A 27,993-nucleotide genomic window follows, 5' to 3' on the forward strand; every position below is an offset into this window, starting at 1 on the left:
GCCCTCAGTTACTTCCCACTGGGGCATCTGACTGGCTACTGCAAGAGCAGGGGGACGGACTAAATGGGCCTTTGGCCTGACCCAGCAAGGCTCTTCTTGTGCTCTTAAGCATATCAATTTTAGCTGATTGACAAATATTTTAAATTGAGTAACAGCCTTGTTATTAATAATGATAAGCTCTTTTAGTGGTTTGAGTCTAAGAGTTTCTTACATTGAGCCTTCAAGACAGGGCAGGTTTTTTAAAAAACACCAAATAATAAATAAAATATTTTTACAGGAGGACACTGAAGACAGTGAAATTGATTTGGATGACGACGATGATGATGATGACGACGACCTGGAAGACGACAGCATGGATCTCTCTCCCAACAAGGCGAGTCGGAGGGTGAGGAAGCCCGAGCCCCTGGAGGAGAGTGATAATGACTTTTGAGCAGCCGGGTCATCTCCAGGAACAAACCTTGAGGAGCACAGAGAAGCTAAAACGTTGACCCACATGACTCTGACAGGATGTACTCTAATAGAGTAAGGCAACCTTGATACCAGTGAAAAGAGTACCAAAGTAGTAATATATCTTGGAACTCAAAGTAGCTTAGCTCTTTTGCTGTTATCAGTTCATGAGCAAGGAAAGAACACTTACATTCGGGGAGCTGTCATGTCACGCTCCATGGTGCCAAAGTTTTAAGAGACCCAGCAACACACACACACACACACAATCCAGCAACACAAAGCAGTTTAGATACAAACATGAATCTGGAATTGTTTCAAAGGACAATTCAGGATAAATTAACAGCTGGGCTTCAGATTGAATTCTGAACTATCATCCCAAGTGCCTCACTACCCTTGGCAGAAAAAAATGAATTCTGTCTTTTGCCAAGAACAAAGGAATGTTGGAGCCCCAGCAAATGTTTCCATCACTTTTACCAAAACTGAGAAGGCAGGAAAGGAGCCCACAATTAGTTTGGGGCTCTGCTTCATCTCTAATTTACCCCTTTGCTATATGAGCACATATAAAGCACTGTCATATTGGGATAAAAGAAGCTCTAGGAATGATAATATCTCCAACCTCATTATTTAATACTAAGACCTTGCCCACACATGTCCATGCTAATGTAAAACCAGGTATCAGTTTGGTTTTCCTAAGCAACTTTTCATTTTTTAAAACAAAAACAAAACCTCATTTAGTAGAAATACAAGTTTTATTTTTATTATTTTGTTTTTCTCCCCTTATTCTGGGCCAATAAGGCACTGAACAGGCTTGACTGAATACTTTCCTCTTGTCACAAGCCACACAGTGCTACCAGTCTCGAAATGCCTCTGTGTATATTTTATAGATTCAATCCCCTAACAGTGGCAGGTATCACCTGTTGAGCTAGTTCTGTGTTGAGGATTCCTCAGTTCCTTATGCCTTGCAAGTTGTATGTATTTTCCAGACTCGTTCTGAACCTCTTTGACTTTTACATTCATTCCCTCGTTTCACAAAATAAACGACTTTACAATCTTGTTTCTTCTTGTGGTGTCAGCTGCTTTCAGTTTGTCAGGAAGGCACAAACCACTGCTGCAGATGCCCCACAAAATGTCTGAAATACCGAACCACCTTCACCAGCAGCAACAAATGTCCAGAATGAAAATGAGAAGGTTTGTCATCCTCTTCCACAACTGCCTTCAGCTCAGGCCACGTCCCCACTTAGTACCATCCATTGCAGCATCCTGGCGATCTGCCTTTGCACCACATCCTTGTCAGTGAGCCATTTGTGAGGAAGGGGCATGTCTCCAGGGCGCAGGATGTCTGGAATCCCAGAGCACCTCCTCCAGGGAAGTTTCTCTTTCACATCTCCACAACGCAGCTGGGGACATTTGTACGGATGGCATCAGCAATCACCTTGGCTCCCGATTCACCTATTTTGTTTCCCTGTAAGCTGTGGAAGGAAGACAAAGGGTTGACTCTTAATGCATCATCACTGTCTGGGCACTGCTCACAGTCTGAGCGGTAATTGCAATTTTCTCACATGTCAGAATCACCAAAAAGGAAGAAGCAGCAGCTCTGAGCAGGGGGAGAGGTTGAATGGCTTTCCCTGTTGCACATGACTTTGTTAGGTTCCTTGAACCAGTTGGAGCTTTTGCTCAATGGGCAACTTAATCGAGTGGTGACTATTGTGCTTGTGCCCTAAAGGTCTGGACAGTGGAAGCTGCGGAGGGTGGGCACTCCTGATTTGTGACAGATTTGGACCGTAGTGCTTTCCAACTACTTAATATCTAAAAGCTGGATACAGGGAAGCAGTGGGGCTAGGGAAGACAGCTAACACATTTTGGTTGCCAAGCCATGGTCAATATTTAGCCAGTCTCAACCCCACAGGAAAGGTTTTTAGGTTGGGATTGACCTCCAGGCCTATGAAACAGCAGCTAACTCTTAACTCATTGGCTGAATATTCAGGAACTAATCACTATTACAACAAAGAAGTAAAATTAACTGCTTGGGTCCATCATACAGCTGTCAGCCTAGGATGCCTGTCCCTCCTCCTGGACTCTGCCCTGGCTTCAACATCCAGCTTTATAAGTCCTTTGTGTTTTTCTTTCAGTAGGAAAAGAGGGAAGGGGCAGGTTGGCTCCTGCGGGGGAAGGGCCAAGGAGTGATAGCTATAAAAGAAAAGTAACTAGGGCAGAGGGACATGGGTGGCGCTGTGGTCTAAACCACAGAGCCTAGGGCTTGCTGATCAGAAGGTCGGCGGTTCAAATCCCCGCGACAGGGTGAGCTCCCATTGCTCAGTCCCTGCTCCTGCCAACCTAGCAGTTCGAAAGCACGTCAAAGTGCAAGTAGATAAATAGGTAATGCTCCAGCGGGAAGGTAACAGCGTTTCCATGTGCTGCTCTGGTTCACCAGAAGCAGCTTAGTCATGCTGGCCACATGACCCAGAAGTTGTCTGCAGACTAACGCCGGCTCCCTCGGCCTATAGAACCCCAGAGTCGTTCGCAACTGGACCTAACGGTCAGGGGTACCTTTACCTTTACCTAACTAGGGCAGGGCACCCTCTCCTCACTGTGCTTCCTGCACATCTCCACTCTGGCTCCTGAGATTAAACCAGATACTGATCCATATGTTTTCAAGCTTCTCTGCCATAAATGGGCTGGAAACTTTTTTTCAAAAAAGTTTAGGCTCTCAGGAAGAAGAGTTCTGCTTCCATGGTACATCCATTAATGTATGGAATGCAATGTTCATGATTAAGTAGCAAGTTCTGCTCCACCCCGGGCCACCCATCCCTGCCAAATCCTGTGGGGTCTGGATATGAAATGGCTTGGACACACACTTTCTAGACCAAGAGCATTGAAAAGTGAGTTACTTGATGTAGGCGAGGCTGTGGCTTCCAGTCAGAGCTGTGGCAATGCAGATCGCTCCGTCCATGCCCAGGGCGTTCTCTTGGAGGCTGCGGGCAAGAGAACATGGGCATATGGAATCCATTATGCACATGCGCACACACAGTGTCTGCTCCAGCTTAGTTTCGCTTCCCCCAGAAAAGTGTAAAGTAACATCTGCCTGCCCATTGAGTATCAACAATACAGGTAGGGTAAGTTCCAACCCACAGCCCAGATGAAGCCCACAAAGCCATTTCCCCAGCATCCTACCCCCTCCTTCCAACATGCAGCCTTTAGGCTTGAGTTTTTAATTTTTTAGACAATAACTTCCATTGGTGGAAATTAGTTTTTTTTTAAATTGCCACATGGTATTTTTGGTGGGGTTCATAGCTGGGTCAAACCTTGTGAGCTCTGATTCTCCCTGTCAAAATGTAGCAGTCGGCCTTGGAAAAATATCTCCTCTTGGCTTCAAAGGGAGACCATTTTCTAGCCTAATTGTTTGGGCTATTCATGGAGATCACGGCTGCCGATGGAAGGGCTCACCGTCCCCTGCCTGTGCGCTGCGACACCTCCAGCAGCACATTCCTCAGCCCCCACAATTATATTTGACAAAAGTGCCACTCCTCCCTGCCCCAGCCAAGCCTAACTGCTTCTGTGTGGGGAAAGAATGAGTGAATGTGTTAAGTGTGCATGAATGCATATGGGTAGATGGGGGGGGTCATGCTCACCCAGTTTTGCACTGACCACCAGAAAGTCAGCCAGAAGAGGTTGTAGCCCTCAAGCCAAAAAAGGTTCCCCACTCAAAAGCAGTGCTTAAAAGACTAGTTGTCCCCAAAAATACTGTTTCGTATTGCTAGTTTCCCCAAGCATTAGAAAGGTTCAGGAGAGCTTTTCACAGGGTCAGCTGTCTTATGGGAAGAAATGCCTGGAGATCTGTGATGGTTTCACAATGCTGTATCTATTTATAAATGCACTACATGAGCAGCCTGGCACCTAGTCAGGTGGTTCTAGCCTTGTATCAGTCACTCCTGTAGCAACAACAGACCTTTGCAGCTTTTCAAGGTGATTTTTGCCATCTGGGTGCAAAACCCAGGCTTTGGAGGAGGGGGGTGATTTGCTCTGCCTGGAATTCCACTGCAAAACTCTTATTTCTTTTAGCCTTAACCCAAGCAGGATACATGTGGCACACATTTTATTGGTTCAGAATCAGTCACCAACCATACAAGGCCATTAAACAAGAATTTTCAGCCATTATGCAAACCCAAAGGCCATCTCTTGACACTCTTGAATGACAGAATGACCCCATCTGTTTCCTGTCCATCGTTTTACTTACTTCAGCCTGCGGAGGGCGCCGTTAACTTTCAAAGCATTGGCCATTGCCTTGGCCCCTGCCAAACCAATGGCATTTCCTCTCAAGCTGTCAAAGAAACAAGGAAGATAAATTAAGGCCAGGTATTCAGTGCGTGGGTGGCGCTGTGGGTTAAACCACAGAGCCTAGGACTTGCCAATCAGAAGGTCGGCAGTTCAAATCCCCTCGACGGGGTGAGCTCCCGTTGCTCGGTCCATGCTCCTGCCAACCTAGCAGTTCGAAAGCACGTCAAAGTGCAAGTAAATAGGTACCACTCCAGTGGGAAGGTAAACGGTGTTTCCGTGCACTGCTCTGGTTCGCCAGAAGCGGCTCAGTCATGCTGGCCACATGACCCAGAAGCTGTACGCCGGCTCCCTCGGCCAATAAAGCGAGATGAGCGCCGCAACCCCAGTGTCGGCCACAACTGGACCTAATGGTCAGGGGTCCCTTTACCTTTGCCTTATTCAGTTTGATGCTGAAACGAAGCCACAATTCCACAAAGCCAGAAGAGTCTTGCTGAATTCCAGGTGGGCCATTGGTTGCACCAACTGGCCTAGTTCTGTGATGGCACCATTAAACTTATAATTCCCCCACCCCCTCCTGGATGAACATAGGGTCTGAAGAGGACTTACTCTAGTGTCTCGAGGCTCTTGTTAAGAACCAGGGCGTCTCCTAGAGCTTTGGCCCCACTCTCGCCTATCAGCGCCACTTGGAGGCTGCAACAAAACAGGGCACATTTAGAACAAACTCAAGGTAGCACCACCAAGTTGTGCCAAGGACACTCAAGCAGTGCTGGAAGGGTCAGCCCTACCATTAGGCAAAGGGAGGCAACCACTTCAGGCAGCTCATGTCGGTTGTTCTGAAAGGACAGCAAATAGTTATTCAATTTATTATTGGTGCATTTTTACAGCCAGGAAAGGGGGATTGTCTGCCTCAGATGTCAAAGTAACTCTAGCTGTGGGTGTTGTGCTCTTCAGGAGCATAGCCAGTGTCGTGTCCTCTGGATGTTGTTGGCTCCCATCAGTCCCAGCCAGCAATGACTGGAGTTGTAATCCAACAGTAACTGGAGGACATCATGTTGGCTCTCCCTGGTGTACCTTGACCAAGTGCTGTTGCTGATGCTTTTTGCTTCTCTGCCTCAGGCAGAAAAATAGCTTGGGGCACCCTTGGGTGCTGAAAGGCCTCCCCTTGCCTTGTTTTCCTTTCACCTGAAATGGCTGGTATATATAACTTCCTTCCGCAGGGCCTGTAAGACAGAGCTATTCCGCCTGGCTTTCAACTTGAACTTAGCCTGATCTTGTATTCCCCTTCCTTCCCTCCCCTTCCCCTTTTTATGAAGATTACCCGCTCTGGGATCCCACAGCTAATTCTCCCCTGGTCTCCACGCTGGCCCAAATAGGACCAATTTAGCCAGCTAGCCCTGGTGATCATCTAATGCTTATTGGCTGGATTTCCCCCCTAAATAAATTTTTGAATTCTGAATTTATTGTTATTCACGTTTTATACTGTATTTCATGCTGTTTTTTGTTGCATTAATTAAGTTTTTTAAATTTGTTGTTAGCCGTCCTGAACCCAATTTTTGAACAGGGAAGGGTGGGGTATAAATAAAAAAATATTTATTTAGTAGTAGTTGTAGTAGTAGTAAGTGCAGGAGAAATGAAGGTGGGCTTGGGTTGGCTTTTAATTTTAGGAAGTTCTGGTGGGGAACAGGCCTTGGACTCAGCTCCCATCTTAAGATCATCAGAAGAGCCTTCTGGATCAGGCCAGTGGTCCATCTAGTCCAGCATCCTGTTCTCACAGTGGCCAGCTAGATGCCTATGGGAAGTCCAAAAGGAGGGACTGAGCACAAGAGGACTTTCCTCCCCTGGAACTGGTATATTCAAATTTTTGAAGGCGTTCTGCACCATTCAGCCACCCAGGAAGGCAGGCCTGAGACCTTCTGGATGTTGCTGAACTCCAGCTCCCATCAGCCCCAGCCAGCATGGCCAATGGTCACAGGTTATGAAAGTTGTAGTCCAACAATATACAGAGGGCTACAGCTTCCCCATCTCTTACATTCACAGTTTACTTTCTGGGTTTTTTAACCAATAGCTTGGTTATTGAGCCTTTCCACATCATTCCTTCCTCTCTGCATGGTCATTCTGGATTCCATGGTGGCATCAGCCACTGAATGTGCTGTTCAGGAAGTCCCTTGTGCCCTCTGCAGCCCTCCTAGTCCATCCCAACATTCACTTAGGGCATGTGGCCCAAGCACCCATGCACACAACACTGGGCCAGATATAGCTTAAGAGGCCAGCAGTTGCTGACCCCCTCCATGAGTCTTGCATCTTGATAAATCCCCTAAAAGGTATTCCATCCTTGTGTATAACATGGAAACTTACTAGAGAGCAGTGAGTGTTGAGTTCACCCTCAGAGCAGAAGCCAGGGCAGCTGTTCCTTCATCCCCAATTGCATTTTCCTGTAAACTGAAACACAGCAAAGGCAAGGCTTTTGGCTTTTTAACATTTTTAACATTAAAAAACCTCCCCTACACTTTGAGAAGAAGAAAGAGTTTAGCAAGAGCTCCATGTTGGGAGTTTTTGATTATTTGCTCAGGGGTGTGTAGGCGGGATGTTTAAAAAATATGACAAACACACCCTACCTGCATTCTGGAGTGGCATAGTCCTCATTCCATATAAGGCGCAGCTCTAAGAAACCCCGAGAGAGCTAAATTTTTGTGGGCACCCCCTGGAAATGCTTACAGAGCTCGACTCCAATGAACCCTTTCTATGACTTCCCCACCCCGAATCTTGGGGGTTATAGTTATGACAGGAACGGACTATTATTTATGGCAAATTCCCAGGGAACTGTTTCACAGATCTGTAATTCTCAGAGATCCAGGTTAAAAGCTATAGCAGCTAAACAGGTGTGAAATGAGTTTAGATTTGCAGAATGACTGTAACAAATGTGACACTTCTTAGAAGGAATTGATCAGAACATTGTGTTATCCCTAACAATGTTACTCTCTTCAGTAGTTTTGTCTCCAGTAGCTTGAAATAAACACTTACTTACTTACTTACTTACTTACTTACTTACTTATTTTTACAAGCCGGACGAATGTTACACTTATTTGCAAAAAGTTACACACACACACAAACCCCACACACTCAGAAGCAGCAGGAGCCTCCCTTTTCCATCGCATGATAAAATTACCTGTGATCCTCGGACTAAGTAAAATAAATGTTTACATCGGTGAACATGCAATTCTGGTCACCCTACATGGTCTAAAGCAGTACTGACTGTCCCACCACCTCCAGATTCTCATCCTGCTGCTTAAATAAGCCAAAGGAGCGTCTCCACCCCCATCGTTCTGCCTGGACGCTGAGGTCCAGTGCCGAGGGCCTTCTGGCAATTCCCTCATTGCGAGAAGCAAAGCTACAGGGAACCAGGCAGAGGGCCTTCCCGGTAGTGGCGCCCGCCCTGTGGAACGCTCTCCAATCAGATGTCAAAGAGATAAACAACTACCTGACATTCAGAAGACATCTGAAGGCAGCCCTGTTCAGGGAAGTTTTTTAATGTGTGACATTTTAATGTATTTTTAATCTTTGTTGGAAGCTGCCCAGAGTGGCTGGGGAAACTCAGCCTGATGAGCAGGGTACAAATAATAAATTTGTTGTTGTGGTGGTTTCAAAAGTGATTTGTTTCCTTTAACTCAAAAACTGTGCACGCTATTGAGGCTGAGTGGGAGGCAAAAGTCAGGGACTTACTCCAAAATAGAGAGACTCTCATTGACCTGCAGGGCTTGGCTCAGGGCCTTGGCTGCTTTGGACTGGATGAAATTCCACTGCAAGCTAGAAGGAGAGAGAAGGAGAAAAGGAATGAGGACCCAACCACACATTCCCGCCTGGTACAGCCCTTCCTAGACTGTACCACTTCAGCATATAAGCAGGGAGGGGCCAACATGGAACCAGTTTACCTACACGATCACCTTGCCTAATATACACCCATCTGACTGATTTGATTGGTTGAACTGGTGCTGTTACAGCTGCCAACCACATAATACTCATTCTGAAAAATAATGCCAACATCTAGGCAGCAGTCTCAGATTATAGCAGCCAGTTCCAAATGTTTGAGACACACTTTGGAAAAGCCTGAACAATCCTGTTTCAACTCTTTGGATTCATTTATGCCTGAGCAACGCAGACTAATCCGCTGAAACTCACTGCAGGGAAGTGAGCGCTTGGTTCTCCTTCAGTGCCAATGCAATGGCCTGGACACCTTCGTCATGCAGCAGGTTGGCAGCCAAGCTAGAATAAAAGCCCAGGGAAAATGAGAGTTAAAGCAATGCAGAGCTGGTTGCAAGAGCTGGTTGGCTGGTTCCAATTAATACATGAAATCCAGGCCTTGCCGCTTTGGCCTCAACCCCATCAGTCCCCAAAGGCCTTCTGCCTGACCACAACATATGCCTTGTCCTGCTTCTAGGGCAGGGGTAGGGAGCCTCAGCTTTGAGGTGGCCCTCCAGACCTCTCTATCTGGCCCTTGGGACTCTGACCAGGCCACGCCTACAACTGGTCCTGCCATGCACCCTCCTTTGGTGTTTTTGCCAGGCTGGAATGTGCCCTTGGATTCTCACCATGTTTCTAGGTTGCCCGGAGGTTGGAGAGAGATCGGGGGATGTGTGAGTGATGGGACAAGCTAGCTTAGAGTACAAAAAGCCACATTTACTGATTAATATTCTACAGCTTTTTAAATGTGTTTGTGGGAGGAGGGATTATTTTGTTGTTTGTGTTTTAACTCTTTATTTGTGCTTTCATCTCATTTTTAATCTGTGAAGTGCCCTGAGATCTTTTGATGGAGGGCAGTATATAAATCTAATAAATAATCTGGAATGTGGCCCCAGGAAGGCTGGGAACACGACTCTCAGTCTGGGAAATGTTCTCTGCCCCTGCCTAGACCCTTCATGAGTTTTCTCCTTTTCTTCCCTCATTCCTCCTGCACTCACACACCTCCCTGAGAATGTTACAGCGTGTGAGCCTGGAAAACAATAGCCACCATTCTGGGAGGAATTTGACATCACTCTGCCGAATGTTCCACATCAGCGTAAACATTTCAAGCTGGCTAGGTGGGACAATGTGTCCCCTCCTCCCCTTGCACACTTTTCTTTGGGGGTTTTCCCCCCACAAGTCAATTCCAGGAGACATGGGAGGCATATGGAGAGGAGGGAAAGCCTTGTTGTGCAAGTAGAGGTCTTTGCATAGGACTTCTGCTGACAGTAGTCATAAGATGAATTGAAGAAAAGAAGAAGAAGAAGAAGAAGAAGAAGAAGAAGAAGAAGAAGAAGAAGAAGAAGAAGAAGAAGAAGAAGAAGAAGCATTTGCTAAAGTTCTCCACTCCAGAATTCTATGATTCTATACTACCCTGAGCCCCAAAGCACCAAAGGACATGCTGCCAGGCCATAAAGCCTTTTAGGGTGTGCAAAATATTTCTCAGAGCCCCTGTTTTCCAAAGGCCAAATGACTCACTCCAAATTCCTCAGGGTGCTGTTAGCTCGAAGGGCACTGGCAATCTCTTGAGCTCCGTCTTTGCTTATGGAGTTCTCCCGCAGGCTACAGGCATATGGAGAAAAGTCATTATTGCATCCTTATCAATGCCTTCATTGTTTTTCACACACTGCTCCTCCCCAAGTGGAAGGAAAATAGTGGGGAGGGGGGCAGACTTTCATAGTTCTGTTTCCTTGCCAGAGGAATCACATATGTGAAAGAGGGAAATACCAGCAGGCACCCCAAACAAGCAAAACCTGTTTTAATGAAAACCCAGAGTCTCGGCAACCTCGTGTCAAGCAAGCGTTAGCCCACACAAACTAGTGCACCTGCCTCACCGCAAAAATAAATCAAGCAGATCTTCTGGGGAAGTTTCACAAGAGCTCCGAATCAGGTTTAATTGCGCAGTCTGATTTTGCTGGCACTGGAAGAGGAAGGGGGGCTTGCCCCGGGTGTCATCCCTGGGGGGGGAGGTGATGTCACTGCCCTGCCCCCATAGGAGGCTCACCGTGGGCGGCGCCCCCCTGGGATGCTTGCCCCCCCTATGGGCAGCTCGCCCTGCCCCCGGGTGCACAACATGTGGGTGCTGGAGCAGCTAGCTCCGCCTCTGTTTGCTGGTATGTGATTCAACCAATCCCATCCCAAAATATTCAGTCTAGGAGTGCCCAGGGGTTCTTCTTGTGCTCTCTATAGCAGTGCAGCCACCATGCTCTCTTTCCCTGAGTCTACTCAAAGAACTGTGGCAGGCGATGGGGTTTGGAGGTGGCAAAGCATAGGCTAGGACTTACTTGAGGCTGGTGAGGCCTTGGTTAGAGCAGAGGGCACGAGTGAGCGCAGTCACCCCTGTGTCGCTGATTGAATTGCTCTGGAGACTGCAGAGGCAAACACAGAAAAGTGGAAATGGGTGAGGGAGTGAGGCACGCTGGATTTCGTCTTAATTCTACTCTTACATGCAGTCTGGGCTTGGCTTTCAGTTAACACAAACAAACACCCTCAGGTATCTTCCCCTCAGAGGAGGGATGCCAGAGAACTCCAAATAAAACTTAAGTGGGAGCAGAATTTGCTGACATTCATTGATTTTTTTCCATTATCTGGAACAGAAATCAATCTTGCAAATATGATTGGTATTGTTATTGCTGTTGTTTTCAGCAAACAACATGTGACTTATCATTTGCATTGTCTTCCTTCTTTTCTGTCCTTCCTATTTTTTATTTTTATTTTACTTACGTGTTTTACATACCTTAGTACATCAGTTAATAGAATTGTCATTGGTTATCTTACAGTCTTTGACTGTGTTTCATTTGTATCAAAAGGAATGGGGCAGCATAAAGTTAACGATGACGTAACTTGCATAACTTATGTATTTTTCTCCCAGCAGACAGTGAAACACATGTTGTCGGCTTGGGCAGAAGATGAACTGCAGCAGCACAGAAACAGCACCGCATGCAGCAAATACAGGGCAGAATGGACAATGCCTTCTTACATCCCTACCTTGTGTTGAGGGAGAGGAAAACCTAAAAGTGTGTGGGCTGTACCTGCTGAAAAAAAGGATGCTGGCATAGTCCTCCAAGCACAGTCTTGGAACCAAGCTTCAGGGGCTCATAAAAAAAAGCCCGCCTCGAAGGAGAGCTTTGTAAGCCCCAGGAGGACAAAGGCTGTGGGACATGGGGAAGTTGCAGTTCCCTCGAAGGCTGTGGCATCCTCCCAGGGTCCCTCAGACTTTGTGCGCCACCATAGGCTCTCAGGGCAACAGAGATTGAGGAAGGGAAGGGGGGAACTCTGCTCTCCAGAATCACTTTACTTTAGAGAACTCTCTCAATAGTCATTTTCAAGGAAAGGAGGGAGCAGCAAAATAAACGCATGTGGGCAATGGAGGCGGAAGTCACTTACTCCAGGGTTAAAAGGGTGTGGTTCACCTTCAGTCCTTCTGCCAGGGCTGCAGCACCAGTGTCTCCAGCACAGTTACTGGACAATCTAGGATAGGAACAAAGGGAAACGTAATGTGTACCAGCAACTGCCCATTCACTAGACATTACTTTAACAGCAGAATTAGCAACCATGCCCAGGGCTTTAAAAAAACTTTAATACTAGGTGTGAGTGGCGTGTTGGCTAACAGTCACATTTTGACCAAGCAATTTCCCCCAGTAGAATGCATTTTTTGCATGTGGTTTTTAAGGCATGCTTTACCCTAGCTTACTCATTTTTTGACTCATTACTCGGCTGGAGAACTGCACTGCAAGTTTGGGAGATGTGCGGGTTTTGATGGAACTGTGTTCCTGTACTGTGCCAGAAAGTGTGAATTAGGTAGGTTTGCCTTTAAATGCAAACTGAATCTGAAGTCTCCCCCACTCCCTACTGCAGAGGCAGGATGTGGAGTCAACCCTCTGCTTTACCATGTCTAATGAGCAGCCTTTGCTTCCATGTTACTGGGCACTCTCTAAAGAGGTGCAGACCCCACTGTGAGGACAATGCCATTGCCCCACCATCCATGTAAATCTGTGAGTCAATTCTCTCGGCTCTTACATCAGCTCCTTGAGGCCCCAGTTAGTCTTCAGTGCTTCTGCTATTTTCTTTGAACCTTGGGGTCCAACCGAGTTCTTCTGGAGGCTGCAAAGAAGACGACATCCTTAATGAGCAGTGAGCCGAGGGAGGTCGTCCCTCAGCCCTTTGATCAGCAGCTGCAGCGCTGCCACTTTAAGCAAACAAATATAATCCCTTACTGTCATCGCAAATATCCCTGTGAATCTGGAAATGTGGAATCAATAACTCATGTTCTTATGAACTGCTCCTTTTATCATTATAGACGTAGGATTTTAATTGACTGCTTTCATGGAGATTCCCAGGAAAAAGCTGCCTTTTATGGGGTTTTTTTATTCCTTTAAGACCCAACTGGACCCATCTCTTCCAAGGAGGAGGAAGAAGAAAAGCTAATGCATGTAAAACATGCCAAGGACTAATTTTAGCAAAATTATAATTTTGTTCTCTATGCCAGTTCTCTATTATTGATACCATTACTATTACTTTTATTGCTTTGGCTCTCTCGTTTTGTTTTGCTTGGTATTATTTTACATATTTGTACAAAGCTCTTTCTTTGAATACTGGTCTTTGATTATTATATCCCAGCTCGATCACTGATATCATATTCAGGAACACGGTTAAGCATCACCAGAGTTGGCAAAGCTCATCTGACAGCAACAAGAAACCAAGTGTTTAGTGTCATCAGCCCAGTCCTATGGAATGCTCTGCCAACAGAGATTAAGCAGGTGCCTTCTGTTTTAACTTTTGAATGCCTGCTGAAAACATTTCTATCCCACCAGGTTTGTGCAGGCAATAAAGCAGATATCTATCTGTTAGTTGATCTCTGGTTCTAACTTTTGCATGGCTTTTATTGCATATATTGGTATGTTTGTTCTAAACTTCTTTGAGATATCCATATCTACAGTATACCTATATTTCTATTTATTTAAATAGCAGTATACAAATACTTTTATAAATAACTAAATAAGCCAATCACACCATTGCTAATTGCATGTTTGGTGTTATACCTGTTCTTCCCAGAAACACAATCAAACAGGCTTTAGAAGGCAGTACGTACATCAGAGAAAAATCAAATGGCATAGTTTTTCTTGGATTGTACTAGCACATCAGAGAGAAGGCTTTTAACCGAGCCATGTCATTGACACTCCCCTTTTCTACATGCAGGGTTTGTTGCTTCCCAACAGCAGGGAAGCCTTCAACCATGCCAAACCACCCGCCCCAATACCTTCAGCCTGCAGTGCAACAACCTGAGAAAGGTTTTTCTTGCTTAACTGCCAATTGCATACACGGGCCCTTATCTAGCTCTAGTTGAGATGTCAACCCAAACACAGTATAGCAGCCAACTGCACAGACTGGAAGAACAGGCACCCAGGAAGGAACAGGTGTGTAAACCATGATGCTGCTTAGCAAAGACCAGAGAGACGCACTGCAGAGTCCTCAGGCTGTGGTTGCTGGTGAGAGCCTCGGCCAGGCATTTGGCACCTTCTTCCTTGATGGTGTTGTTCTGGAGGCTGAAAGAGGGAAATCAACTCCATTACTTTTTCCAGCCAGCGGTTGAGGGGCAGGAAGCGACAAATGTCCCGACCTTGCCGCTGACAAGGGCTTTGATAAATTTACGCCATTCCACAATTTTCAGGTCTCTCGCCAACAGTTCACAATGGCCTGGCTTGAGTGTTTTCTGTAGTTTTTTTTTTTAATTTCTCTTTATTAATTTTCATACACACATATACACACATATGTACAGAAAATAAATTCTTCATGGAAAAAAAACAATAATAAGAACAACATAACTTAATTATAAGAAAACAAAAACAAACAAACAAACAAACATGTAAGTTATTGACTTCCCTCCACCTCAGTTTTGAGTTATGTAATACATTTCCCCCCGCAGTTTTTCTTTAAAACTTTTGTATGTCAAAGGGCTATATTAAGCCTACTGTGATCTTTGGATTTTTTAAATCTTCTTCAATATAGGTTATGAATTTATTCCATTATTTAATAAACTTTGTCTCTGGTCTCTATTTTTTTGTGTTAATTTTGCCAATTCTGAATATTCAAATAATTTACTTTGCCAATCTCTTACTGTTGGGATATTGGTTGATTTCCAATTTTGGGCAATTAAAATTCTAGCAGCTGTTGTTGCGTACTGGAATAAGGTCTGGTCCTCTTTCTTAATTTCATTGCCAATCATTCCCAGAAGAAAATTTTCAGGTTTTTTAACAAAAGTATATTTAAACATATATTTTTTTTAGTTCATTATAAACAAACTCTGTAGTTTGTGTGGCTCTCCAGATGTTGCAGGACTACAACTCCCATCCTCCTCCTCCTCTCTGTTCATTGGCCATGCTGATGGGGGCTGATGGGTCTCGAAAACATCTGGAGGGTGCCAGGCTTAGTCTGCATGAGCTAAACATAATCTTAGTAAGGAGTCTGAAAGCTTTCACTTCTGCTTTGAGTTGGCAGTGTGCCATGTTGTCGAGTGCTGAAAATCTTGGGGTTTCCCTAATCATTCAGAGACCTTTCTTTTTGTGTGTGTGGATGAGGCCCATCTGGGCATGCTTCATGGTTGGCACAGCCAACTCAAGTTTGGTATTAGAGGGAGCCTTTGGATAGGCTAAGAAGCAGCAAACTACCAGACAGTGGCATGGTGCTATCTTGAATGCCCTGCACATCTCCCTTCCCCTGTCGGTTAGAGACCAAGAAAAGCAAGCACTTACTTGAGAGAAAGCAAGTACTGGTTGATTTTCAGCGAGTCAGCCAGGGCCTTCGCTCCTTTGGGTCCTATGGAATTACTTCGAAGACTGGATCCGAAAAAAGTAAAGAAAGGAGAGAAGACCAGGGTTACCTAGTGGTGGAGGAAGGGGGTGCGGGTGCCACCCTGGGTGTGTCATCACTGATGTGTGTGTGACAAAATGAGTTTTTTTTAAAAAAATAATTGGGCTCACAAAACTTTTTAGGAGTGACGTGGTGGGTTTAGGCACCTGCAGGTTCTGCGTTGCCTGAAACGGCAGTGTGGGACTTGCGTCTGCCTACTGCCCCTCACTCAGCCGCCTTACAGCTGAGGGGGTGGCGCCGGAGAGGCTCCAAGCATGGGAGAGGCAAGTCCTGCCCCCATAGGCGCAGATCGCCCCGCCCCCGCCTGCAGGACACGCCCTCACACCAGGCACCCGATTGGCTAGCAACGCTGCTGGGGTTACCTATAGATTGCTCATCAAGACCTCCTTTATACAGTGTCCCTTTCATCATGTTATTCACAATGACAGTATCAAGGTAGTCATACAGTGGTACCTCGGGTTAAGTACTAAATTTGTTCTGGAGGTCAGTTCTTAACCTGAAACTGTTCTTAACCTGAAGCACCACTTTAGCTAATGGGGCCTCCCGCTGCCACTGTGCCGCAGGAGCACAATTTCTGTTTTCATCCTGAAGCAAAGTTCTTAACCAGAGGTAATATTTCTGGATTAGCGGAGTCTGTAACCTCAAGAGTCTGTAACCTGAAGCGTCTGTAACCCGAGGTACCACTGTACATGATTCCCCCTTGGGCACAGGCAACAGGTCTGTCTGTGCACATCTCTTATCCCTGGGCTGTCATCTGCTGTGCGTGGGATAAGAACATGAAAAGCCTTGTGAGATCAGGCCAATGGCCCACCTAGTCCAGCATCCTGTTCTCACAGTGGCTGCCTGCATCTGTGGGAAGCCTGCAAACAGGACCCAAGCACAAGAGCACTCTCCCCTTCTGTGGCTTCCAGCAACTGGTATTCAGAAGCATTGCTGCCTCTTGACTGTGGAAACAGAGCATAGCCACTGTGGCTAGTAGCTGCTGAGAGTCTTCCCCTCCATGAATTTGCCAAATCCCCTTTTCAAGCCATCCAAGTTGGTGGCCACCAGCCTTTCCAGTGGCTATGAGTTCCACAGTTCCATCAGGGGCAGGTTCATCCCACTGGCTGCTGGTTGCTGATCCCTATCGCAGTGCATGCCCAGTGGCGTAGCGTGGGGGGTGCAGGGGGGGCCGGCCGCACCGGGCGCAACATCTGGGGTTAGGGCAAATCCACGGGTTAGGGGGCGCAAATCCACAGGTTAGGGGGCGCAAATTACTTGCCTTGCCCCGGGTGCTGACAACCCACGCTATGCCACTGTGCATGCCAAATGCCGAACCCTTTAAAGCAGAACTTCTGAGATACTTACTCCAGCGCCATCAGGCTCCTGTTGACCATCAAGGACCGGGCAAGAGCTTTAGCACCTTTGTCACCAATCTTGTTTTCCACCAAGCTGTCCAGAGATGGAAAAAAAATGGTTAAATGCATTTTCTAAGTAATATAACCCACTCCTTACTTACTGGACCTGTAACTCTTCTGGAAGTTGCATTAGCATTAATTAAATAGTGCTCTCCTATACGTATAGTGTGGCCTGATAGTTATTGCAAAAACATATAGACTCTTGCTGAAATTTGAATCTGAAGAAGAAAGGGTTAAAGAAGGCATGATCAAATGGGCAAAAGGTTTTGGTTATAAAGCACCTGAGACCCTCTGCAAGCAAAGCAAATATTCTGCCACTGATCTATGGCCTTCCCCACTTTCGAGGGCACCTAGACATCTCTCTGTCTGGGGATCTGATGAGAGCAGCAGGTTTGCTCCTTGTAGAGGCGCTTAAGCTGCTTTCCTCCACTGTGCTCTACTTTTATATTTGCAATTCATTCGAATGCGGCAAAATGCCACAAGATTCTGGTGATCTCTCCTACCACAGGAAGCAAAACCCCTGCAAGCACTACCCTTGGGGACCTCTCACTGCCTTGCAAAGGGGAGTGTGCACAGCATTTCCTTTGCAACTGTAGCTCCTTTTATTCCTAATCAGACTGCGAACTCCTCCAGATGAGCTGTTTGTTTACCCTGATTTGCTAGCACAAAGCTCACACAGAGGTTAGACTTTGTCAAGTCTTTATTGAGTATTCATCCTGATTTGTTTGCAGGTGTTTTCACACCTGCCCATTAATCATTCATCCATCACACACTTTTCAGTACATTTCCCCTTCTCTTTCTCAAGCACAAAAAGTCAGTTTTGTCTTGGTTTTTTTTTAAAGTAGATTTGCGGGACAGAGTGATTTAATACACTTTACTTTTGCAAACCTCAATTTCCCAGTAAGCACTTGGATCCTTCCCACAAGAAACTGATGGCTTGGAGGTACCCTGCTGGATCTGGTTCCCAAGCAAGTGAAAATCACATACAAAGGCACAGTACTAGTACAGTGGTACCTCGGGTTAAGTACTTAATTCGTTCCGGAGGTCTGTTCTTAAGCTAAAACTGTTCTTAACCTGAAGCACCACTTTAGCTAATGGGGCCTCCTGCTGCTGCCGTGCTGCCGGAGCACAATTTCTGTTCTCATCCTGAAGCAAAGTTCTTAACCCGAGGTACTATTCTGTAACCTGAAGCGCATGTAACCTGTAGCATATGTAAGCATATGAAGCATATAGCAACCACAAAAGTGCAGAAGGGCACATGACTGTAAAGACCATATACCCTCTGCAGTGCAGGAATCACAACTTTAAAAAATCAATGACAGATAACCATTCATGATCATTCATGACAGAGAACCTTCCATGAAGGAGAGTCCATCACCATGTATTTTGAGGTGATGAGTGTCTTATTCACACGTGGATTGGTAATTATAATGGTAGCTTATGAATGTTTGGTAAACCCTTATTGGGATTTTTTATTTTTTATTTTTTATTTTATTTTTTGCAATTATCAACTGAAGAAGATTTTCTGAAGCAGGGCTTTATCCAAAAGCCTGCTGTCAGATCCTTAGAGCTTTCTCCAACACAATAACAATATCTTTTGCTACTGTTTTTGAAAGCTTTGCTGAAATGCACACTTTGCAATTGTAATAATATTTTGTCTTTCTATTGTAGCTTCTTATCAATATATGCTTGCTCATGGGCGTAGCCAGGAGTTTTGTTGGAGGGGGCAGAACCTCAGATTCGTATTGATTTTTATTGATTATGGGGGGGCAGATCCCCCCCACTGCACCCCTTGGCTATGCCCATACGCTTGCTACAGTCGTGTGCCCTTCAGCCATTTTTGTGGTTGTCCCCAAGCAAATCAAGCATGAATGTAACTGCCAACCTAGGTAGAGGCAACCACAGTTGTCCCACAATAAGCCATAAGTCTGTACACATTGTGCAGAAAATAAGTACTGTACACTTAGCTATTCTGCATCACCTGATTTTCTGAATCTGGCAGTCCTTTCCGCTCAGCACGCTGCCCAGCAGGTCCATAGCACTGTCTTTAAACTGGTTGTAGTCTAGCCTGGGCCAAATTATGGCCAGGGGGGGGAGGGGCAGGAGGAGAGAGAACAAAGCATATTCTTAGTACATACAGCCAGAGGAGAGAGAAAAGGTGGGCGAGTCATGTGAGTGTGGCTGAGAAACAGGCCATTTCTAGGGATGTAAGAGGGAACAATTTTCCATTCTGCCCTGTATTCCTCACACGCAGCACTGTTTCCATTCCACTGCAATTTGTCTTCCTCCCAAAGCCTATGTTATTTGTCGCACTGTCTGCTATGGTGAATTTATGCAATTAGCTAATTAATTAATTGTGTAAATTACGTTGTGGTATATGGTTACCAAAGCTCTGCCCCCTCCAGCCCTGATGGCCAGCACTTATATTTCCTCAGCCCAGCCCCCTTGCTCCTCCTTTGGCTGCCTCTGTCCAATCAGCCTGGTTGAAATTCCTATTGGCTGTTTGCTAGAACCAATCATAAAAGATACACCCACTTCCTATTACCTTTTATGGGAGACAAAGAGCTATATTTCCTTCTATCCATAAATGGCAGACAAGTAGCCATATATCTTACATTTGCCTTGACAAGGCACCTTAATTACCAGGTCACCTTTTGCCCTGTTGCCCCTGCATTCCAAAACAAATGGTTAAAACAGATGGCTCATGGTATTAAATTCTATCTAAACAGAGATCTTGGGTTCACATTCTCACACACCATCAATGAAATAAGAATCTAACATAAGAATCTAACATTTCTTACTTTCTAAATCCTTTGCATAATTACATTAAGCCAACAAATTTCATACATAACATAGATAGCTTTTTAGAAGAAAAGGCTTTTTCAAAGTAAAAAGGAACTCAGTAAAAACAGCTTCAAAAAGAAGCCTCTTCAGTTTACAACCCCCTTTCCCAGCCAGCTGCTTTTCCCATTAGCTCTTGCCCTTTAACCTTAGGAAAATATGGCTAGAGTCTGATGGGAGGCACATGGTATTATTTTCTGTTAAACAATAAATCTTACTATTTACCAACTCTTAATTAGTGTTTTTGCAGCTTGATTGTATTCTGTAATATGTAGGGTCAGTGTAACCTTTGCTCCCAGCCTGTATTTCCCTTTTACAACTTTGAGAAACTTGTCTCCTGGTACTGCTATAAATCAGGGGGGCCCTTTTCAGGAGAGCAGGAAGATAAACAACTGCCAAAGTACTTAGCCAGCTGCTTTCTGCCTAGCATGAAACATACAAACATTTGCAAATATATCTTTAAGCTCATTTTAAAATACAGGCCTTGATCAGATGCCTCAATTACGCTATTCTACCCAGCTCGTTTCATCACGAAGAAAACACAATGATAATGGAAAAGGGAGGAACCCCATAATCCATCAAGTAATCTTTGCAGCCTGAAAGCAGCAACAACTGTGAATACTAATCACATTCTCTGGATCTACTTCCCATTCTGGACAAATAAGCAAACATCTGCAACTTCCACTCCTGTTTCCATTTCCATCCCCCCCCCCTTTTAAATTCATTCTTTTATTTATATTTTATACATTTATTTACATTTCATATATTTTTGACAAAGTAATAATCATAAATAAATAAGAATAAAAATGCGCACCCCACCACCAAGACCATTCCATTGTAACTATCCAACCTCCCAAAATTTCAACACCTCTTGCAATGGTTTGACCCCTTTCCATTTTAACAGTACAAATTCTACAAACACCCTCCATATCTCCTTAGAATCATTTCTCTTGTATATTCCCCGTCTTACCTTAATGGCACATGTTAATTTATCATTAATAGCTATATCCCACACCTCTTTAAACCATTCTTCCATTTTATATTCAGCTTGCCCCTTCCACTTCTAGCTATAATACTTTGTGCAGCTGTCAATAAATTTGTGAGCAAGTCCTTCATAGCCTATGAACCTTCCACTTCATCGTAAATTGATAATAGCGCTACTTCTGGACTTTTGGTCAGCTTTAACTGAGTGATTTCTGTTATCTTTCCATTTCCATCTGAATTCTCTCACATTCCTAGTCAACCTGTTTTTAGAGCCGCCATCCTGATTTCCCCTCCATAACCATTATTCAGAGAGGCATACTACCTCTGAATTTCATCCTTCAACCAGCATGGCTATCAGCTGCAGTCCAGCAACACCTGTGTAGAGGATCACAGGTAACTCTCCTCACCCTCTCCTCCCTGTCCTGGCAAGTCCTGGCTCCCATCAAGCACCGAATGTGACCTACCTGAGATTACTACAGTAGTGGAGCTGAGAGAGAAGGCTCTGGAAAGCATGGTAGGTGAGGCAGTTGGAAAGGTTTGCCTCTTCCACACAAACCTCGGAGGTCTGCAGGAGATAAGCCAAGGCAGAGCAGTTGACCGGCGTCAACATCCCAGCCAGAGCCTCGCTCTTCATTGCCTCCTCGAGGCTCGCGACAACTTCCATGTGCTGAATCTCATGTAAACACCGCATGAGGTTGACGGACCTACAAGAGACAGCTTGGTCTGCTCCCAGGAGGTTTTGCAGGAGGCCAACCACGTGACTCCGGTAACCGTGGTGCTCGTCCCTCGCCAAGAACCAATCGGACAGGACTTTGTTCACCTGTGGGGCGAGGAGGCCTGAGAGGAAGCGCACAAAGACGTCCAGGTGCCCATCCTCAGACTGCAGAGATCTTTGGAAAGCGTTTTTAAAGTGGTTGAGGAAGCCAAACTTTGGCCAGGACATGCCACTCTCCACAAAGAGGTCAAAAAGAGCCCGCTTTGCGGCAGTGTAATAATAGGTGGCTGCCAGGAATTCTTGAAATGTTAAGTGGGGGAAGTAGTAAATGGTGGAAAATGGAGTCTCTTCCTTAAGCAAGAGCCTATTGCACAAGCTAACTTGGAGAGAAGAGAGGTCTACGCCATAGGCTTTCATGTCCTGCTCGTGGAACATGTATTTCCTCTTGATTAGGCTGTAAAACGCCAAGCGGCCTAGGCAGTTCATCATTTTCTTGCCATTGTTCAGCAGCTGGTCTATTTTGAGGGCTTCCTTCTGTTTCCCTGGCCAGTCGCTACACAGTGCCATTTTAAAGTAACAGGAATAGATTTCCGACAAAGTTTTAGGAGCAGTCAATGCTTCTGGAGATTGATTGGCGCTCCTTAGAAAGTACCCCATGGAGGACCCGCAGGTCTGGCAGAAAGCTGGCACTGTGCACAGTATGTACAAAGACCTGCTGGCCTTGAGATGCCGCAAGACACTGTCGGATAAGACCTGGTTCTCAGCAAGCATGTGATCTAAATGGTCTTTGATCTCTGCATCTCCAAAACCCTGCACTTCAGTCATTCGGTCCACTAGACCGCCCGGGATCTGCGTGGTTGCCGTCGGCCGCGAGGTGATCCAGACAGAAACCTCTTGCAACAGATTGCCTCGGATGATGTTGGTGATCAAGTTATCCACCTGGACCTCCTTTCGGAGGTCTGTGCAAACGACGGCATTGGAGAAATCCAGCAGAGTTTTAAACTGATCCAGACCATCGAGGATCAGGAGAGTCTTGGCCGTGTCGATGGAGAGAAAGCTGGGCTCAGCTAACTGGGGGGTTGCCAGCCGGATCAGCTTCTCTGCAGAGAGTTTGTCATAAGCATTCAGTTCCCGGAAGGTGAGAGGCAAGACAAAGGTAAAATCCTTGCCAATCTCTCCCTTTGCCCAGGTGTGGACAAACAACTTGACCAAAGTGCTCTTGCCAATGCCAGCAACTCCAATGGTCACCGAAATCCGTGGGGGGATGGTGAATTTGGACAAAGGCAGGAAGAGTTTCTCCAAGGGGATCTTCTTGGAGACGTTCCTCACTCCTTTGATCGTTTCAATCTGTACAAAGTCATGTTGCTTCTGCTGGAGATCAGTCAGCCCTTCCACCAGGAGGAGATCAGTCAGTCTCTCCAAAGAGGTCCCTCCTGTGCTGGTGCCACACCAGCTCTGCAGAGTCTCCATATGTTTTTGCACCATCAGCTCTGCGGCGGAAGAAGTCGGAAGAGGAATTAGAATGGGACGCAAACACCTTCAATCATTTATATATTTATTGTGTTCACATCCTACCTTTTCCCCACCCAAGGAGCTCAAGGTTCTCCTCCTCATTTAACCTCCACAACAACCCTGTGAGGTAGGTTAGGCTGAGTGGGGATCTGAGCCCTGGTCTCCCAGGTGCAACTCGCTAACCACTATACCACACTGGGCAGGCTAGGACCCACCACTGGCACCACAACTGGGCAGAAACTCATACAGTGCTATGCTATGCTATGCTGTCAGACTCCCCAAAGGGCAAATCAGTGGTGTCAGCACAGGCTTTTGTGGGGAAATGCAGATTTTTGTTACAGTTCTGTTGACATAATTAGGGGGACCAAATTTCAAAGGAGGAACCTGAATCCATGTCATTGTTCACACAGGCATGGATCCCCAGGATGTTGGAGGTAGAGAAATCAAGTCTTTTTCTATCATTGAGTTGGTGAGCGAAACCCTCCTCAAAAATAATGAGGAGGAGGAGGGCAATAAATTCCTCCAAATTTGGGAGAAAGGGGTTTCTGCCTACCTTACTTATCCTAGCAGGACCGACTGCCCACTTACCATCCATCGGGAGTTTGCTCTGACCATCACCTGGAGCACCTGAAGGAGCACCTGCACGTGGGGGATGCAGGTCAGAGATTCTACTTCACCCTGCTCTGTCCATTCTGCATGTGGAGATTCCCTGGGCTAGCCTTTCTCCATGGTTCTGGTGGAGAAGAAAGGGAGGCCATAGTTTGCAAGTGATGGATAGAGAGACAGAAAGCAGAAGTGGACTGGGTACCTTCAGACAATGGTTTGATATTGTAATTGGATCACGAAAGTATCACAAGCGGATCGTTGCAACTGGGTTTCCCCCACTTATCAGATTTCCCTCAGAAAGGCTAAATCTGTATTAAATGGGGGGATTTGGCAATAGTAGTTAGGTGGATGGAGTCTGCTCTGAGTCGCATTAGCATTGGGTACAACCCAAAGACTTTTCAAGGAACAGGGAAGATGCAATGATAACTGCTGTTGGTTTTTGTTTGCTTGGTTTTCCTGGTTTGTTTGTCATTTTATTCTTTTAAAAATCTGATATATTCTTTTTTCCCTTTTTCTTTTTAAACTGTCTTCAGTTTCAGATGGAGGGAAAGGCAGGGTTAAAAAGAAAATCCTTTTAAATAAATACAGAGTAATTCAGCTTCGGCTCATCATGACATTTTACAAGTTGCATAGCTGAGTCATTCAGATACACATAGCTTAGATAATACATATGCTTTCCTAACCTGCAGGGAGTATGCTATGGATGCACAAGGCTGGCATCCCTCCCAGCTTATGACTCAGGAACTTATCACACGGCTGAATTACCTGCCACGGACGCTGCCCCACTGCTTATAAATAATTCCTTCAAGTGTTCGTGTGATTGGCCTCTGAAATCAGAATAGATTATGCAGATCAAGGCATCACCTGACTAAATAATCAGACACCCTTAACACTCCCTTATGAATACCACTGGCTTGGAAATGCAACTGAACTTTCCTGCAAAGTAGTTTGAAGTTGTGGGTTTTCTTGGCATGTGATTAACTTGCCTTATCACATCCCCTGCGCCCTATTTGCATTAAGGCTGGCCCCTTTGGAGATGATCTCATCTAAGCCCAGCAGTTCACATTATCAACCTCACCCTGCAGCCAGCCCAGTGATGAGAAAATGGGTTGAGGGGGAAAGTGGTTGTTGGGCAATCTCTCTCACCAACAGATTTTTCCCTTTAAATGCCAAACAAAACAAAAATCAGAGGGGGTTAGGAATAGAAAAAATTGTAGAGTTGGAAGGGACCCTGAGGATCATCCAGTCCAACCCTCTGCAATGCAGGAATCTGCAGCTGCCCCAGACGGGGATCGAACCTGCAACCTTGGCGTTACCAGCACCACGCTCTAACCAGAGCCATCTTTCCCATAGGGCTTAGTGGTGTGTTGCGCCAGGGCACCGGCCTCTCAGGGACGCCCCAGCAAGTGGGGGAGCTGCACGGCTTTGCCGGCGACCTCCCCTTTCCCTGAACGCCCGCCAGCTGTGCCCCGCCAACCATAAGGCTGGCGGGCATGCAGCTTCCCTCCCAAGCCTCTGCGAGGATCGCTCTCCTCCTGAGGAGGCTTGGGAGGGGTGCAACTTCACTCCCAAGCCTCTGTGGGAATCGCTCTCCCGCAGTGGCATGGGGGAGAGTTGTCCCCCCTCCCAGATGGCTGGCAGTGTGCTGCTACGGCCACCCAACACTACCCGTGGTAATTTGGGGGCGCTGGGCGGATAATATTTGCACCCCGACGCCACATCTGCTAAAGTCGGCCCTGGCTCTAACCGACTGAGCTGTCCAGGTTTTGAGCCCCATTATGCCTCATTATGTGCTCCCGACTATCTAGCTCAAGGGACCACCTGCCCCCAACAGAACAGCTTTGAATGAAGAAGGCCCCAGGTTCATTCCGTGGCATCTTCGGGAAGAGTAGGAGAAGACCCCAGTTTTAGAACCCTGAAAAGGCGCCATGTGCATATCAAGTGATTAAACAAATACCAGTATCAGCAGCAAGAGAGCAAAATTTTGACATGCTCATCCAGACTTGTTCTTAAAACACAGAAATGTGTGTGTGTTTACATAGGTTCTATATATAATTTGTTCCTATTACTCATTCAGGGAAACTACAGTTTAACTTTGTTTTTACATATCTCAGCCTCAATTCATAATTGGAACTGGCTGTGTGGATGGCTCTGCAAAAACGTGGCTAGGAACAGGCGGCTCCAATGTGGCAGGCTGCATTTGGAAAGTGGCTCCTTTGGCAACGACCCTGACGTGTTCCCTGCTTTCTTTACACAGTTTATGCAGAGGAGTTCAACAGAGCAGGAGCCGTGTGGGGAATTGCTTCTCACAAAGGGTGAGAAGAATTGTGGATGCCAGTGAACTACTAGGACAAATTCAAGGTGTTAGTACTAGCATAGAAAGCCCGAAATGGCTTGCAATCGAAGTATCTGGAAGAGTGAACAAATTAAGCTGATTTGGATACTCAGAAGATATTTAAAATAAATTTAAGGAACCGCAGAAAGAGGGGGAAGGAAGTCAAGTTTTGAAATGCTAAAATGACTGTAAAATTATTCAAATGTATAAATCTGGATATCATAAATAAAATAAAAAATAAAAATAAAAGTGACAGGGCCTTTTCAGTGCTGGTTTGCCAGCGGTAGTAGTGGCTGCTGTTATTATTATATTTATTTATATACGCTGCAGACTGGGAACCAACTTGGCTTACACAAATTAAAACAACACAGATTCCTGCATTACACGGGGTTGGAGTATATGACCCCTGGAATTTACTGACCCTTTGATCAGCTTATTAAGCTAACAAAGCTTGAGCAGTCCCCCAACCCAAATTCTTAGGAGTGTAATCGAAATAAAGTGAAGAAATATCAATATATAATCACCATTTGTTAATCACCCATCACTGTGATTAATGTGAATCATAAAATATAAAAAAGAAGGAAGTAAAACAAGTATTCCATCAATAACGATACCATGCATTTTATTTTTTTCTAATGAGATGGAATTCAGAGGTTCCTCATTGGCAAGGGAAGTACATCAATATTGTCCATCTGTCTGTCTGTCTGTTTATTACCTGCCTTTCACCATAAGGCCCCAGGGAGGGCTACAACATTTAAATAACATTTAAAACAATCTGAAGCTCATAAAAAAAATTCCCACCATACCTTATAAATTTCTTTTCCACCCCAGGCTCATTCCATCTGCCCTTTTGACCCCGTTGTCTTTATTCACCCCCTGCACAGATCCATCAACCCAGGGGCAGGCTTTGGTAATCTTTTGTAATATGGCGCCCTGCGCAAGGCCAAAATTTGGTGACCCCCAAACGGATCTTCTCAATTGTGGATCTCCCCGATTTTGCACCCCCTCAGCTCAGCACTCTTTGCAAGGGAAGTGTCAGCACTGCTCTAAATTTGGCGCTGCATCAACCACTTTGGGAAAACCCAGGTATAAATAGACAGCTATGGGGGAAGAGGCGGAGGAGGGATGGAAGAAAAGGTCAGTGTAAAAAAACAAAAACCAAAGCAAGCATCATGTAAATGAAAAAATGCAACAATACATAAGTGCATTTTTAGGTCTGCTGTTTATAGAACAAGTTTCAACATTTATAATACCTGCATGAGAAGCTGGAGACTGCATCTTTTAAGTGCAACTTTCAGGGAAATGTAAGAATGAACCCCAACCAAGGACCTGAGAAGGATTTTTCTTTCTTTTCCCCTTAATAAATTGGCAAGAACCCACCCCAACCCTATGAAAATCAATCACACAATTCCCCCCCCCCTTACCTTCTCCACAAACGCAGCAGGACTGGGAAACTTTAGGGAGCCATGGAAGGATGGAAGGGAAGTCGGTGGAATAGAATTATGGATTGATGTAATGTTTTCCTTTTTCCCCTTCCTTTTCTTTCAGTTTGTTCCTTTTTATTCTTCAGTTCTGTATTTTGTACTCTTATAAATTCATAAATACATATATTTTTAATGCCTCCGTTTCTTGCAGACTCCCTGGGGTTTTCTGTTAAGACAGGTGTCACATTTTGAGCCTTCCAGCAAAGACCACTGCAACCTGCTTCAAAGTTACCTTGTCAGAAGCAGGATGCTTCCTGGGTAACTTGAATGCACTTGTCTTGATGGCCTGAATCGAAAGAGAACGTGTCGTTTCCACTAAGACCTTCTATCTATTAAGATTCCTTCCAAACATTTTGCAGTTTGCATAAGGCCAAGATGAATTTTAGCATCTTTTGAACGCCCTCGGTTCAAGGAAAGTAGAATTATAAAGAAGACTGAGCCACGCAGATAACTACGGATTTCCTTGTCTCTGTATTGCTGCTGCTGCTGTTTCAGTTGAGTTGCTTTCTTTCCGTCTCATTCTTTTTTAAA

At 45.5% G+C, this 27,993-nt stretch overlaps 2 protein-coding genes across 6 annotated transcripts in view; one reads left to right on the forward strand and one right to left on the reverse strand.

The window, feature by feature from the left end:
- CLUAP1 (clusterin associated protein 1) overlaps positions 1-1,501 on the forward strand; it is a 54,873-nt gene extending 53,372 nt beyond the window's left edge. For all 5 annotated transcript variants that reach the window (XM_028705888.2, XM_028705891.2, XM_077918430.1 and 2 more), the window contains one exon: positions 278-1,501. In XM_028705888.2, coding sequence (XP_028561721.1) covers positions 278-430 — 153 coding nt within the window. In that variant the 3' untranslated portion in view covers positions 431-1,501. The remainder of the gene's footprint in view (positions 1-277) is intronic.
- On the reverse strand, positions 1,169-27,970 carry NLRC3 (NLR family CARD domain containing 3). The gene is made up of 19 exons (XM_028705887.2): positions 27,403-27,970; positions 24,409-24,470; positions 23,626-23,770; positions 21,275-23,015; positions 18,967-19,053; positions 16,936-17,019; positions 15,471-15,554; positions 14,181-14,264; positions 12,739-12,822; positions 12,106-12,189; positions 11,004-11,087; positions 10,198-10,281; positions 8,899-8,982; positions 8,443-8,526; positions 7,078-7,161; positions 5,329-5,412; positions 4,682-4,765; positions 3,336-3,419; positions 1,169-1,916 (listed from the first exon to the last, which is right to left on the reverse strand). Exons 3-19 carry the CDS (start codon positions 23,630-23,632, stop codon positions 1,826-1,828), a joined length of 3,018 nt encoding a protein of 1,005 aa, XP_028561720.2. The 5' UTR covers positions 23,633-23,770; positions 24,409-24,470; positions 27,403-27,970; the 3' UTR covers positions 1,169-1,825.
- Positions 27,971-27,993: the final 23 nt, after the last annotated feature.

This window comes from Podarcis muralis, chromosome 14 (assembly GCF_964188315.1).
Source record: "Podarcis muralis chromosome 14, rPodMur119.hap1.1, whole genome shotgun sequence".
NCBI lineage: Eukaryota > Metazoa > Chordata > Lepidosauria > Squamata > Lacertidae > Podarcis > Podarcis muralis.